Source organism: Polistes canadensis, unplaced genomic scaffold, assembly GCF_001313835.1.
Source record: "Polistes canadensis isolate GaletaPanama2010 unplaced genomic scaffold, ASM131383v1 scaffold_27, whole genome shotgun sequence".
Lineage (NCBI taxonomy): Eukaryota > Metazoa > Arthropoda > Insecta > Hymenoptera > Vespidae > Polistes > Polistes canadensis.
The window spans coordinates 675,048-691,653 of NW_014569574.1; the positions used below are offsets into that span (position 1 = coordinate 675,048).

The 16,606-nt window shown below is 35.3% G+C and overlaps 1 protein-coding gene across 1 annotated transcript in view; it reads left to right on the forward strand.

Moving 5' to 3' along the window:
* The window catches only part of LOC106783944 (tyrosine-protein kinase-like otk), a 40,372-nt gene that overhangs the window by 9,163 nt on the left and 14,603 nt on the right, over positions 1-16,606 (forward strand). Inside the window, exon 2 of the mRNA XM_014742966.1 lies at positions 3,919-4,221. Within this exon, the coding sequence (XP_014598452.1) occupies positions 3,919-4,221 (303 nt within the window). The remainder of the gene's footprint in view (positions 1-3,918; positions 4,222-16,606) is intronic.

A 16,606-nucleotide genomic window follows, 5' to 3' on the forward strand; every position in this document is an offset into this window, starting at 1 on the left:
TGAAAATTGATATTTAGCGTGCAACATATTTCTATGTAACTTTCAATCATTTCTTCTCTTTTCCCAGTAACATTTTATCTAAGTTAAGTAAACACCATGAAATCTTTTGATCCCTTCCGATAGCGATTATACTTTTATCTAACATAGAATTTTTCTTGAACTATGAGCCGCTCGAAAAAAGTCGATTCGGCGAGCACGCGTTCTTATTTCTGTTTAATTTCATTTTATTTTTAATCAGCTAATGAATAATGATTTCAATAATGAAATTATCGTCGGGTCAGAGATTAATAATTCGACGCGTGTTCGTCTAAAAATGATGTGTAAAGTATTATTAAAATAATATTCAATAAATATAAGAGAAAACAAAAATAAATAGATAAAAATAAGCGAACGGACAATCGTTGAAAAGCGGCATCGAATGAATCGAAACTTTTCTCCCTTTCGACTACTCGGCACGCGCGGAAAGTAATTAATTTTAGTTTTCACAGAAGAGAGGAAAAAGAGAAAGAGAGAGAGAGAGAGAGAAAGAGAGAGAGAGAGAAAGATAGAAGGACAGGGAAAAAAGTCGATAATAATCGTTTATAGCAGCGAACGGTGCACCTCTACTCCAATTATTTGTTGCGAACGCATACCAAAAGCTTTGAATTCATTTCGTTTCCTACCACTTGATATCTACTTTGGCTGTAATACAATTATCTGGAAGTGACAATCAAATTATCTTGCACGATCGATCATACGATATTAGTTAACGTTAAATACGATTTCTTTTTTTATATACAATACAAACATCCAAATTATTTATTTCGATCCTGCGACGATGGTCCCAAGATACGAAAAGACCGAAGATCTATTTCTATTATTATTAATCTTTTGATTGCTATGAATGCATATATGCGTATGGTAAAAGTTTCCAGCATGGTTTATCGGCGCATATACGTGTTTGTTAATATGAATGTAAGATAATATAATTTTGGTTTGCGTATTGATTATTATTTTGAGTTTTGGCGCTTAAAAATTCTGTAAGAAACAAAAACTTTAATTATTAACACTTTGACTATGGTTTTTCCTGTGACGCCACGGTGGCCATTGGTGATCGGAGCGTTTGAATTTTTTACAATTGTAAAAATTGAATGAAAATTGTCGGTTAGTGCATTTTGAATATAACCAATGAATAGAAGATACTTTGAAATAAAAAATGCGTCGTTGAATACTTAAAAATTGTTATTAGAAGATCAGTAAATAAGATATTAGAACAAATCTTGCATCTAACGGTGTACTGTGTTAAAACACTTTAAACATAAATGTAGCTCATCAATGCAATTGTGTCACATTTTAGGTACAATTTTTAGAAAATTTTGATCCTAACAGTTTAAAATTTTGTTTATAACACTCTTTGTCAAATTTTCGTGCCAGGTACGCTTTCTCTTCTTTCTTTTGCATTTCGTGTCGCAATCTTCGTCGAATAAGTGTATTTGACGGCTCTGATGCATGGCACTGTGTAAGATGTATTGCGAGTGCCATTCTAAATTCTGATACCTTGATTTTTCTTTTCGTTGCTAGTTTTTCGAAAATAAAGATTCGTGGCCGTTGTAACCAATAATATATAATTTATCCTTTTCGTAGAAATCTATCCCTTTGTGGTATTTTTATAGCTTATTCGCAATAAAATTGATCATCACGGTCAGAAATTATTCGTTGCAACGAATTCCACAACTTTCTCCGAAATTTGACGGAACACACGTACACCTTACTATTATATATAAAATGAGCAAATACTGTTTATTAATATCTTCTACACGTTTCACCAATATATTCTGGAAATTTTGCTTACGACAAAATAACGAATGCGAATAGTTTGTGGAAATAAACGAAACTTTGTTAAATTTGTCGCTATCAAGCGTCACCAAGGCTCGCCACGCGGTGGTCATGGGTTACCACCAATAAGATAAACGCTCCATTCGGTAGAAATGTTGTCTTATATCATCAATTTATTATTATTTTGCCATTATATGCTTTGAATAATAAAAATACTCGAGTAGCGTCCTGAGCGAGACATGTAATTTCAACGTGGCAATCAAAAAAGTGTGTGTTAAATATAATTTATTATTTATCTGGTTAATACAATAATATTAATTCGAACTAATAATAAAATATTTCCTCCCTAAAAAACATTTCAGCTAAAAGTATTCAGCATTCAAAGGGTTAAACTCTTTATCTATGCTAACCAGCATTCCCACATAAGACAAGTATAACAAAAAAAGGTGCATAAACTATACTTAAAATATCAAAAAAGAACATAATTCATCTTTGAAAGAAACTTGTTGTTTCCATTTTTTATAAATAAAATATTTGATATTTTTTGAAGGAGAGTTATTGTAGTATATATATCACACACATATACACACAGAAGGAATAAAATATGATAGAATGAGATAGATAAATGCATCTAGCAGGGAAAGAGGGAAAGATGAAATATGATTGAATGAAATAGACAGATGCATCCTGTAATGAAGAGTGAGAGAGAGAGAGTAAGCGGGGCAGGGGAGGGGGCGGGGAAGGGGGAAGGTAGATGCATCTTCCGCAGGCGTAGAAACAACGATCGATTTTCACTCCAGCGCTTGGACAAATTAATCTGCCCTGGTAGAGCTACTGTTGTTGATAAAACCGGTCGGTGGATCGAGCGGTCGATGGAACGAATACCGGACCTGGCACCATCAATATTAGCATCCCTTTTGAATTCGACGAATTCACGTTGCGAAAGGAACTACCGATTGTCGCTATTGTTGTAGGAAGTAAAAAAAAAAAAAAAGAAAGAAACAAAATAAACGAAAAAAGAAGAAAAAAAACAAGAAAAATAGAGAGAGAGAGAGAGAGAGAGAGGAATAAAAAACATATATACAGGGTGTTAGAAAATATATCGAGTCCGATATTTAAAAAGCTCGTAGTACTCACCGAGATGCTCGAGTTTGATGAAACACCTTGTATACGTTCGCCGATATCGTAGTTTCAAGTTTTTTCTCTTTTTTTTCTTTTTTTTTCTTTTTTTTTTTTTATCGCCGTACGGTTTTGTCTCTCTGTGTGATCGGTTCATTTCGTTCGCACAAGGGACCTTTTAATTGATGCATCCTATTGTCCATCCCTTTTTTGGTTCTTTTTTCTGAATTCGAATCGTTTGTATTTTTATTCAGATACCAAAATGTGGTATGTTGATTTCGAAATAATAAAAAAATGAATGGATTTTCGTTCGAACAAATATAATAAATGGTTAAAATTTTCAAACAATTTATTCCTTTATTTTTCTGTTTTTTTATTTATCTGTCTCTTTAGTAATTTAAAAACAAAAATATATATATTTGTTAGAACGTATAAATATTTGCAGCTATCGGTAAATTGCGTGTTATCTCTTGGGAAATATACGTCTATGATGGTATACACTGTATATATATACACACGTCACGATGGAACACGCGACGAGAGTAAAATTTGAAATATTAAAAAAGATTTTATTTCATATCCGAAAACTCGAGTCCTGACCGTGGCCATGAACCTGTCGGTTTATCAAAGGGATACGTATTTCCGATGGCAGATATATCAAAGGATAATCCCTAGGGACAGCACGCTTTTTATTAATTACCTATTAAGCTAATTAACTTTCTCGTCTGGCGAACAGATTCGTCTAAAGGGTTCTAATTTATTTTTTTTTCACGATATAAAAATAATAATAATAATAATAATAATAATAATAATAATAAAATTATCTCATAAATATTTATGTAAAATAATTTCAATCTTATACTTAATTATACATTTTTATAGATAATTTCGTTAATTAAATGAATTATTTCCTTGTAATTCGATCGTATAAATTGATGTTGAAATTTTGTTATTAATAAAAAAAATAATGTTGTTGTTTAACAGTGAGGCCAAATCTCGCGGAAGATGGTGACTTATACTTCTCGGTAAGCCCTGCTGAACATTCGGTGGTCGAAGGACATCCGGTTCGACTGAGATGCGAGGCTCAACCGAGTACCCGTGTTCAGTACTCCTGGAAGATCGATGGAAAATCATTGGCACCGAGTCCAAGAAGACATCACGTTGGGGGCGATCTCTACATAACTAGGGTCGATCGGATACTCGATAGTGGAAACTTTGTTTGTGTTGCTACTCACGTTGAAACTGCTTATTCGATCGAAAGCTCGCCAGCTAAAATCGACGTACAATGTGAGTAATTATTTATTAATTATAATTATATTTTCACGATTATTTCTGAAATTTTGTAATATGTTTTGTTTAAATCCTAGTAATTATTATGTTCTACGGATCATATTATATTTTGTTCATATGCGTTAATAGATTGAAATCTTTGCGTTTCGATAATTCATAACATTCGAAATGATGAAACAATGATTTTCTCGATGATTTGATAATTATTAACGGATTGGATTAAAAGAAGGAATCATTAGCAATATAAAATGGTCACTTTGAACTCGTTGCCAGGTGAACGATAAAAATCTACACTCTAAAAGATTATTTTTCTCTGGATGTGTTTTTTTCTCGTATATATTCGATTCATTCCTAATTGCAGCCGATAAACCGTTATACCTTTCGCGTTCACGTTGCTTAATCAACAAAGGTAGACACCAGAGAGACCCGAACCCATCGCCCGAGGGATTTCAGAACGACGCTACAGAGATTACAACGCGACTATATCATTGTCACGGCACTTTTTAATCGTCGTTTCTCCGCGAAAAGCATAGATCAAACGTTCCGCGTTCAGAAATTACAGAACTGCAGAGGGTGTAACAAGAAAGAAAGAGAGAAAAGGAAAAAGATAAAACAAGGAGGAAGAGCAATAAAATGGAATAGGAAGAAGAAAGAGTAAGGATAACAGAGAAAATCTGCGAGATAGGGGATGAAGAGGGTGAAACAGAGACAGGACGAGGAAGGAAAAATCGATTGGCGATAGGAATCCCCCCCCCCAGACTACGTCCAATGCTCTTTCCAATTGAATCGCGTTTATGTTGATCCGTTTAAAGAAAATAACAAAGTCATTCAAGGAATAAACTGTATATCGATAAATTATTAATTAACTGTTAATTTATTTTATATTCGAGAATTTTTTTACGCAACGTCGAATTGTGCATTCGTATTTACATTATTAGATATATAGATATGTTTGTTTTTTCTTTTTTTCTTTCATTAAATCATTTATTATTTATTCATACGGATTTTTTATATTCATTACGTTTTTAATCATTCATTTGTTTAGACTGTCGAATACATTACGTAACTCATTTAATAGCATTCGTATGTATAATTGCATTATTAATAATTCATTTATTAACATTACTATCTACATTAACTTACTAATTATTCATTTATTTAGATTGTCAGGTAAATGTATTTATATTATTATATATATATATTCATTTATATGAAGTTGTCACATTCGATATAATATTATTATTTATTAAAATATACACACACAGAGTAATGAATACGACATATTATTTATATATTTTTCATTCGCGCGTGTGCATAGATGACACATGTACACACGCATTAATGCATAGATGGTGTCCACCTATAGGGTAAGAATAATTCTCCATCGTTTTCTCGGAAAAAGCATTAATTCTACTACTAGTGACGCATAACGTTATCCAATTATTATTCGACCGCGCGACATTAATTAAGCAAGATAATTTGCTCTTGAACCGAGCTGCCCAACATGGCGTCGTCATGTACTATACCACTCTCTCTCTTTTTCTCTTTCTCTACAACCCGTTCAGTCGCGTCAAGCTTTACGTTTTAATGATTCGAGAACACTGAGAAAGTAAGAGAGAGAAAGAGAGAGAAGGTTTATGCGACTGGTGAGGAAGGGAAGACGGGAAATAAATCCGACGGCTTGCTCGCCAAAAAGAACGAATGGGAAAAAAATATTTTTATATATATATATAGACATACATACACGCGTGTAAAAATATCAACGCATATATTCACGCACGTGCACGTACGCGGCCACATAATATCATGGTGCGAACGTGCTTTCCTTTTTTTCCCTTTTTTTTTTTTGTATCAGAAACGCACAAACGAGCGCTTTCGTCGAATAGAGTAAAACCGCGAAAGAAAACGTGCGTGCGAGAGTGAGAGAGAGTGGGGGGCTGGAAGGGTGGGCCTAGAGGGGGTACGTTGTAACGACAAGTTTTGTGAGGGGCGGGTGAAAAAATAAAAATAAGTTAAAAATAAAAATAAAATAATAATAATAATAAAATAAAATAAAAAGCAGGCGTGAACAGTGAGACCTCGAGACTTGGTGACTGGCTCGTGCGCTGTATTGAACGAGTAATGAAGAAATTTGCAGAAAAAAAAGTGCATATTATTAAATCGGCAGTGAGACGAAGATGGAATGTCGAGACCGAGAGAGAGAGAGAGAGAGAGAGAGAGAGAAAGAGAAAAAAAAATACGACGATGGGCGTCGTTAGCGGACCCGTCGCCTCGTTATTATGTATCGTTTCATAATTATTATTACACCCGGCTGCCACTGCCGGTGGAGTGCATCGAGCGTGAGTACGTTTTAACGCGTCCTTGATACACCGACGCCCGGCTCGATTCCCTTTGATAATTGCAACAAATATAATAATAATCGTGAATATAAGTATGAGCATAAGAGTAAGAGAGATAATGATGATGATGATGATGATGATGATGATGATGATGATGATGAAAATGATGATGATGATGATGATGATGATGATAAGATAGTGGAAATAGTTATCATAATATTATCCTAATGATCGTCTTAAATATTATCGTTCTCCTCGTTTACGAAAAGATAAATGTTTATCTTGACTAATTTGGCTTTTTTTTATTTCGCATTTCAAAGGTAAAAAGGTACACGGTATGATAATCGACAAGGTTTGTGTTTATTAATTATATTATTAATTAGTAATTTTTTGAACGGTATAATAATTAAGGGAGATATTTATTTTGATGAATTTTCTTGATAACCTAATTTATTTGAATATTTTTAAAAATGATTTTGTTGACATTTCTTATAATACAATATATAGCGAGTTCGATCGAAGGAGTAGACGATTTCTCGTTATTGGACCACGACGTTGAGCTCATCAATGCGTGTTTAATTAATCGACGTCTAGGTAGAAGCTACATCGAGAGTTCTATTCCTCGCGAATGATCTGACGATAATCTCGAGCTCGGTTATCCATGAAATAAACTCTGATGCGTAGTATAACGAGCTAGTATAAGTGAATATCTTTATCTGTATGCGTGTATATGTTTGTGTATACGTATCTATATAAATACGTATATGTGAATTTATATAGATACGTATACAAAATTTACGGGTATAATATACGGAAAACGCGATAAAAGAAGATGCTACGAGACAGGAAAATACATGGGAATAAAAAAGAAAAAAAAAATTCGCGTGATATTCGCCCTAACGCTCGCTTGAATTTTCTAAAGGAATACTCGACGTGCTCGTTTTCCGTTAATTTTTCTTTTTTACTATACATATATCTCACTATTTAAATTCGTCAGAATATATACACGTAAACAGACAAAAAATACGCGTGTACACCTACACACGGGACAACTACGTATATTACATAAATCGAGAAGAGCATACGCGTACGTGCCCTCGCATAATCGAATCGCGTCATTCAAAAGCCAGCATTTTCGTCGATTAAATCCATCTGCACGAATGTGTGTAATTAAAATTTTCGATGTTTTTCTACTTCGTATTTCGTTTCTTTTTTTATCTTTTTTTGTTTTTGTTCTAAAATTAGTTCATCGCTCCTACGATGCGCTACATTTCCTCTTTTTTATTCCGGAGAGTTTATTCGCCGAGTTTTATTCGCTCTGATATTTAGTTTTTAAATATTTATCATAGAGAACAAAAAAATAAGTAAGATAATAAATATAATTATTATTTATATTTGTATTTATTATTGAAATGCGTTAGTTTTAATATTTTAATCATCGATTTTGCTTTGGTTCGATGAATGAATTAATTAAATAATATGAAAAATGTGAAAATCGTTGCGTTTTAAATTGCGAACAATTTGAAAATGAAAACAATTCATCACTCGTTCCTCGTAAACAAAACAAAGAATATCTCTCGTCGTGGAAAGAAACCAAAAAGTATCAACTCTTCTCGGAGAAAATAGAGGGTGGAGGAGGGGGGACGGTACGGAGGGCGTGGGTATGACGAAGGGCCAGAAAAAGAGAGAGAGAGTAGAATGAGAAGGAGGAAGATGAGATCGAGGTGGCTGCGAGACGCGACAATGAATAGGAAGTTGTTTAGCCTGGAGCAGAGCCCATTGCATATGGGGGTGAGTTGGTTCGTGAGAGTCCTAGGAGGGGTGCGTGCTTCGCTCGCAGGAAGATACTATCTGATTTATATTCTGCAAACACGGATCGTTTCCTCGACAATTTTTATTTTTATTCATTTATCTCGTATCCATTATTTATTCGTAATAATTTCTTGCAAATTTTCAATCGGGGTTGGAGGGAGTGGCAGGGGCAGGGGCAAGGAGGAGTGGGGAGGAGGATTATCTCGCATCGATTTGCATGTTAATTTTGTTCACTTTTAATAGACCGTATGCGTGGGCAAGATTAATTACGATATATTTAAAGGACCACTTATAATTGGTTAAATTATTGAAAATGGAAATGTTTAAAATTACGATTGCGTGTTGTCTTCTAGCGAATTAAATTCGTTTAAAGAGTCGAAGAGAGAGAGAGAGAGACAAGCTCGAGGAATTATCTTATCTCGATTAATGCGACAAGAAGAGAGAAAGAAGCTTCTTCCAGGGATATTGCTAATGACATAATACTCAGGAACGAGAGCATTACTGCGAAGACGTTAACGCGATTACGAGGGACAAGCGAGTGTAGGATAATAAGTCCGAAAATGGCTGGTACCGTCTCGTCGCGTAAAATCTTATCTCTTACTAACTATGTTGAAGTTTTAGCGTGTATTATAGGCCTCGATTAAACTTCCTTTCTCTCTTTCTCTATCATCTTCAAGATCGTTCAGAAAGAAGAATCAAGGGATGATGATACCGCTTAGGGGTTGGTGTTTGTCGAGTTTTTGAAGATTAGCAGCATCCCTTCTTGCACTCATAATATGCAGCTCGAATCGACAATTAGGTACCACTCTTTGTTGTCTAACGACAATGAGCCAACGTTTTTCAGTATTATTCTTCTTCGTTTATGAACAGAAAGAAAAGGGAAAAAGAAATAAAGAGAAAGGGAGAGATAGTAGACCGGACTTTTTGGCTCAGCCATTGAAATGAAATCAAATTAGACGAAGGTTTTGCAACGGAACCAACGTCTCTCCCTTTCTCATTCTCATTCTCATTCTCATTCTCATTCTCATTCACTCGTCATGTTCTTCGCTTTTGTTCGTAATTCGTGATATATATTATTAACATCAACCAAAAGTCAAATTACGTCTCCTTGAGTTTTTATAGTTTTCGGGATAATTTACAAAATTTATATACTCGAGTATGAACTAATACTCTTTTATTAGATATAATATCAAAATAATAATAATAATAATAATAATAATAATTACTTTCTGATTTAATAAACGAAAAAATAATATTCGTATGCGCATAGGAAGATTTTAAAATTCTTCCCTGTGGGATGTTGGGAAGAGAAAAAGAAGAATTTCAATGGGAAATACGTGGGGTGGTACTTAACAACTCAAAGCGTGCAAAAGTTTGCCTTTCTTTTTCGTTCTCCAGTTTTCGGATCACAGTACACACCACCGATGATGGATTCTAGAATCGAGATTTGTCCCCCTACTCCTCCTCCTCCCTCTTTCTCTCTGTCATTCTTTTTCTTTTTTTTCTCTCCACGTAATGTACAGAACCCGAGTGAACAATTAGATCTCTCGTATTGTACCTCGTTACAATGGGGAACGTTTTCCAGAGCTATTACGTTGGCGATAGGGTTACGTACACCCTTCGATGAGTAGTAGGTACGACGTTGAAAGGTGCTGTTACGCCTGCGAGTGGAATTAGTCTTCACCTTACTAGACTGAGCCTAAGTATTTGATCGATTGGTTAAAGAAAAGAAAAGAAAAGAAAAGAAAAAAAGAAAAAAAGAAAACAGGAAAGATAGAAGAAGATGAAGTGCGTGAATGAATTTTAACTAACAATAAGCGTGCTCGTCATTGACTTTTTTTCCCCGTTCGATTTATTCGAATTAAGGGATGATTTATCGGTAAGAAAAAACTGACGAGTGTGTCCTGGTGGTGTCTACGAATTATATCCCCTTTAAAGGGAGAAAATCCACGAGATCTCTTAGCGAGGCTATCGTAGGGTCTCTTTCTCTCTCTCTCTCTTTTTTTTCGCTCTTTCTCGTACAGGTGGAGAACTCAATTCAGGGAGGGTTTGCTTGCATTTTCATTGTTTCGCCACGGTGTTGGCTACACGTCGTCCTCGTCGTCGTCGTCGTCGTCGTTGTCGTCGTCGTCGTCGTCATCGTCGGGGCTCGCTGAGAGAGTGAAAGAGTCGAGCAGAAGGGGGGAAACAGAAGGAGTTGGTAGAGTAGTAGAAGGGGTAGAAGAGGGTAAGCTAATCGTTGGGCCTGTAGCCCGAGGCGGTTGCATTTTTAAAAAACACCATCACCAGCAACGGCAGCAACGATGCTAGGAATGGCGCCTCTTATGAGAGTGACGTGTACATTTTCTTTCTTTTTCTCTCTCTTTCGCTCTCTCTTTCTCTCTCTCTTTCTCTCTTTCTCACTCAGTTTGTCGAATGAACGACCCGCATCATCCATCCTTCTTCCACTCGTTACATTGTGCCGATAGAAACGCACCATGTGCAACGTCCAACACCCTCGTCGTCCTAGCCTCAAACTCACCCCCGTGTACTCTTTCCTGAAAGATCCAACCGTGAAAGTACGCCACGCTTTATTTATATCCATTCACTCGACGACGAGAGTCTCCTGATAGGACAGGAGCTCTAGAGATTCTCAAAAAAATATTCTTTTCTTTCGTTTCTTTTTAATTCAGAAGAGAAATTCTGAAATAAAGATGAACAAATTCATTTTATTTCTACCGGTTGGTAGAATAAAATTGGCAGCCATACCCCATTGTCTTTTCTTTTCTATCATAAAGGGTATTTTTTTTATTGGAACAATACGATTCTTTTTCTTTTATATTTATTATCCCTTTTTTTCTTTCTTTCTTTTTAGGAAGCTTAGAAATGACTTTTATTCGAAAAGAGATTAAACTTTCGGAACAAGTTTCAATTAAATAAATGAATCTTTAGCTTTAGGAATTTTTCGATTTAAACGCTTTCGTGTTTTATTTTTAATGAAAATAGTATTTTCACCCTCTTTCCTTCCTTCCTTCTTTTTTTTCTCTACTTATTCTCTCGACCGGAATTTATATATTATAATAAGTATTTTAGGTATTTTATTTTCATACTAATTGTAAGAGTACTTCAACTTAAAAAATTTGATTGTTTTTTTCTTTTCATTTTCAGCTCACCTTGTTTTTCTGAGAAATATATAACGGGTTTTTTGTATTATTATTTTCATAATTGCGGTATCGTGAGACTAGAAAAATAAAAATCCTTCCTTCTCTCTTCTTTTTTTTTTTTTTTACTTCTCACGAAAATTAGAAAAGAGATCCCCTACTCGTTTGTGAATTTAGGAGAGAAACTTGTTCGAGGATATAATAAACAACACGCTCGATCTTGGTCGATCTTCTTGGAATTTATGATCGCCCATTCTCATAATTACTATAGTTAGATAGACCGCAGGGCGATAATCTCGAGGGACCAAGCGTGAGCTCCGATCCGAGCAGGTACGTGCTACGAAAATCGTTGCGTGATCGTTCTCAAAAAAAGACAAATCTATCAAATCGTTCCACTTACTCGTAAATTCGTTCAGAAAAATCATTTCCATTCACGGTCTAACATAAATTCCAAAGAAGATTTATTCGGAAGGATTGAGAAAACAAAATCTACGAATTTCGATGATAGTTAAGCAGGATTCATACTACGAGTGTACATGCAACTCTATAAGGTGACACTTTTCGAGTCGGTTAATTTTAGGATCGTTCTGTAAAACGACGAGTGAACGCGATTAATGGCCCGACGACGAGAACGTTGTGTTCAAGAATGGAAGAATAAGAAGACATACGTAAAGGTAAGAGAGAGGGAGAGAGAGAGAGAGAGAGAGAGAGAGAGAGAGAGGAAGAGGGAAGATAAAAAGGCAGGAGAGAAGGGGTGGGAAAACGAAAAGAAAGGAGCACCCTACCACGAAGAAAGCAAGGGTTGAATGCAGGAAGACTCCACCTTTTAATTAATTACGCTTCTCTTACTAATTAACCTTGCACGTTTTCACTAATTAGTTGTGCGACTCGAAGAGAGCAAGCGAGAGAGAAAGAAAACAAGTTTAACGTATATACACCTATATATATATATATGCATATATATGTATAAGTACGAGAAGTTGTTCGCGTTACACGAATGCATAGGAACGAAACGAGTCGTCCTCGACTCGAACGAGACACCTGTTCGTTCGAACGACACGAAGAGAGTGCATTCGATGCAACTACGAACATCCAAATGCATCGCCTTAAAAGTGCATCGCGTGCACTTTAGGATCGCGATATCTTTTAAAGTCTGCTCTCTCTTTTTCGCATTTCCTTTTTCCTTTTTTTCTCTCTCCACGCGAAGTTAAAAATTCTTCCAGAACGTTAGAAATATTTATTCACAAATACAGACACACAAACACATATGCGCGTATACACGTATCGACGGTATTTCGGTAATAGAAATAAAGTAAGCAATTAAATGTTCAAATAAGTAACAATTTCGGAAGACGATAAGACAAGCAGAAAATATGAAATGTTAGAACGTTCCGTAATAACAAACAAATTTGCGAGACCGAAGTTTAAGACGGTAAAGCGTATTCAAATATCCCGCCACTTATTTTTATTCACTCACCGAAATATTCAAGCATCGGAGTGCACCCGATATTTCGCTGATTCATCCAGCGAAATTATGCGAACGGAGGCGAGTAGCGGAAAAGGTTCGTTCGAACGTACGAGTCTAGACCTTCGGTGTATTTGCAAACCATTAATTCTTTTGGTAGAACGACGACTACGACTACAAAACGAGAGAAGATACACGAATCCGTGATGCGAATGATGATACGCTTTCGATATTCGGAAATCAATGCGATTCGAACACCTCCTTCCCCTACTCCCTTCCCTCTTCGCCACCAAGATTCGTTGCATAGACGTATGGGGGGACGATCGTTTTCACGATCATTTCGAAATCGATTCGTTTATGTATTCGAGTCTACTATACTCCTAAATTGTTCTTTTTTTTTTGTTCTTCCTTTTCCTTTTCCTTCTCCTTACTTTCTCATTCGTTTTGCATCGGGAAAGTTCGGTATGAGAATTTGAATTCATATTGGTAAAACAATCGACATGTTTGAATAGGATGATTTCAATGTCGATTACTTTTAATGATTATAGTATAATATTTTCTTTCTAATATTTATGCGATAATTATTATGAAAAATAAAATGTTTCTTAACTTAGGGGGGGGGGGAAAGATGGAGAAATTAGAACAATTAGGACGTTTTAATTGTTATACTATACTGAAAAGAATAGATCGAAACGTATCGGAAACTCGATAAAGTACTCGAGGCCGTTAAATATCTCGCGTTCGGCTCAATTTCGTGCATCCGCTCGAAAGAGCCCATCGTGTTCGACCCTTTCTAGAAGCAAGAGGAGAACACGTATATACCTACTGGTAGTGGTTATATACCTACTACCATCTATGTAAGAGAATGAGAGGAAGGAGAGCAGCAGTCATTGTGAACGACGTTTCGGATTCCCAGCTCACGAGAATGCTCGCTTTTGTTTGACGATGCGCGTTCTCTTCTTCATCGTCATTCGTACACCTCCGTGTCTCTTCCTGATTCCGCTTCGCGCTACCTATCAACCCCCTTTACAAGGGGGTCGCTTCCGTGAAACGAGGTGTCTACGATGACGTTCGCACTGCATTCTCTATTCTTGAAGGGACAAAATTTTAATAAGGAAAAAAGAAAAAATGATGAAAAGATAGTACACAAATTTTCATCATTTTCTTCCTTAATTATTTTTCAAATATAAATCCAAAGTACCTGTGTTAGAAGTTACCTCGTATGACATATGATAAGAAATATGATTAAATAATAATATTGGAAAATTAAAAATTGGTAACGTAGAGGTATTAGAAATTTAAAAATAATAATGAAAAAATAAAGAAAAAACAAGGAAAGATTGGAAGTACACACATGGCTGGTCACATGAAGTTTCGGCGAAAGTTTTGTCCAAAGTTTGGACGTAAACGTTGACGTTGCGATTCCTTTCATCTTGCGGATTGCATGGACCAAGGAGGCCTATAATAGTTACCGAAACGTATTTCGAGATAGTATCTTCTCCGTGCTCCGGTTTTTCTTTTTTTCTTCTTCTTCCTCTCTTTCAAGTTTCTTCCGTTTTTTCTTTTTTCTTTTTTTTATTTTCATCCCTTTTTTACTCGTTTCGTTTCTTTCGTTATTATCTTTTTTCTCTTTCTCTTTTTCTCATTCTTTCTGCCTTTTTCATTCCACCGTTCTAGATAACTACGTACTGTTTGATTCATAAGACGATTTGTCTGTTTGTTTACGTTACTTCATTATAAGATTTCTAAAGACTTTGTTTTGCCAAAATGTGATTCGTTTAATAATAACATTGCGACTTGCTTGTTAAACTCCTCTTTCCTTTATTCTTGCATTATAATTATTATTTTTATTAAATAGTATTATCGAACAATCTTATCTTGGAAAAGAGTAAAGTCCTTTTAATTTTAATAACAATAATATAATAATAATAATAATTATTATTATTTAAATGCATGATATTATTTAAAAAGCATAAAAAAGGGGGAGGGGAAATGGTTTTAATTAAAAATGCATTGACATTCAAGTGTTCCACGCTTTTCCGATTAAAAGTTTTCTTTTTTAAAGTTTCTACCAATATAGGATTCATCGAGTGGTCCTCGTAATTGCAATATACGTTTGATATGAAATATTTTCTCTATCGTTGGAGGAAAAAGATTTAATTCCATTTTCGAATTATATTCTTTTTGTTCTATCTCGTTTTCCGTCTATCATAAATACAAATAACTCTTGAAGTATTAAATGAAAAATAAAATATTCGATAGAATTATTTTTGAAAAACAAAAAAAAATACAGTTAATTGTACGAAAGGATAATTAAAGTATAATTAACAAAGCGATACCGACGAGATCGATAACGACTTTGATCGTTTGTTTAACAATTATAATAAATTAAATATATATATATATAGGTAAACGAACGAACAATATTTGCCGTTCAAACAAAACGCCTCCTCGGTTTTATCGGTACAGTGATCGTCGATAGGGTTGTGTTGCGTTTAGATCAAACAGCACCGACGAAACGAATCTAATGACGAATTTGATAAAAGCTTCGAACGAGACTGGAGCCTCGTTGAGGTTGCGCCTCGATAACGCATCGATAACTCGAATCGCTCAATCGTTCGATTATTGTATCCTCTTGATTGCGAGGAGGAAGTAAATACGCAGATACGCGTATATGTATGATGATACATGGTCGGTGAACGATATCTACCAAGTGTTTCAATAAAATAGACACTTACAATGTATTCAATCAAGATAGAATTTATTTACACGCAACACACACAATTATATTAAATATTAATAGATTATTTATAATTACGCAACAATCCGATGCAATAGAATAATTCCTACGTACTTCGGAAGAAATAAAAAAGGGAAAGAGAGAGAGAGAGAGAGAGAGGAAAATTTTGTATTAAATCCCAAGTAGGTAGAGTTTTAAAAATAATTGCTACTTAGGTGATTCACTCAGTACACGTTAAGGGTCATATTGGGATGGACCCGTTGAATCCATCAAAATTTCTCAAGTACATTTCTACCGCTAATAAATCTTAAGTATTATACGCGAAGGGCCAACTCTTGAGTTTCAGACGATGCCAGTATTTCTTACAGCCCTATAGTCAACCAAGGTATCCACCTTTTCACGAATCAAAATAATTACCAAGAGCATTCTCTCTCTCTGTTTCTCTCTACTTTTCTATCTTCTTTCACCCTTTCTCACCATTTCTCTATCTCCCTTTCTTTCTCTCTCTGTTTTTGTATTCCACGTAGGGTGGTTTTGAAGATTGGTACTCGGAGCACGTTCGCAATACACTTACTCCCCTTGCATCCACCTTCTTACTCTCTCTCTCTCTCTCTCTCTCTTTCTATTTCTCTTTCTCTTTCTCTTGTTCCATCTTTCTCTCTTCAGCTTCCGAATTAAACTATTTGGAAGCAAATGAGAATGTACGTACGCCTATATTGTTCTTCGATACCCACAATGGATGACTAATTACTATTCAAGAGGTAGTAGCCTCCTCCTGCATCATTATACTTGGCAATCCGACAATGATGATTCTCCTGTTCGATCAATCGATCTGTAAGATCGACCTATGTACCACCTATACGTGAATCGTGCTTTCTGATTTATG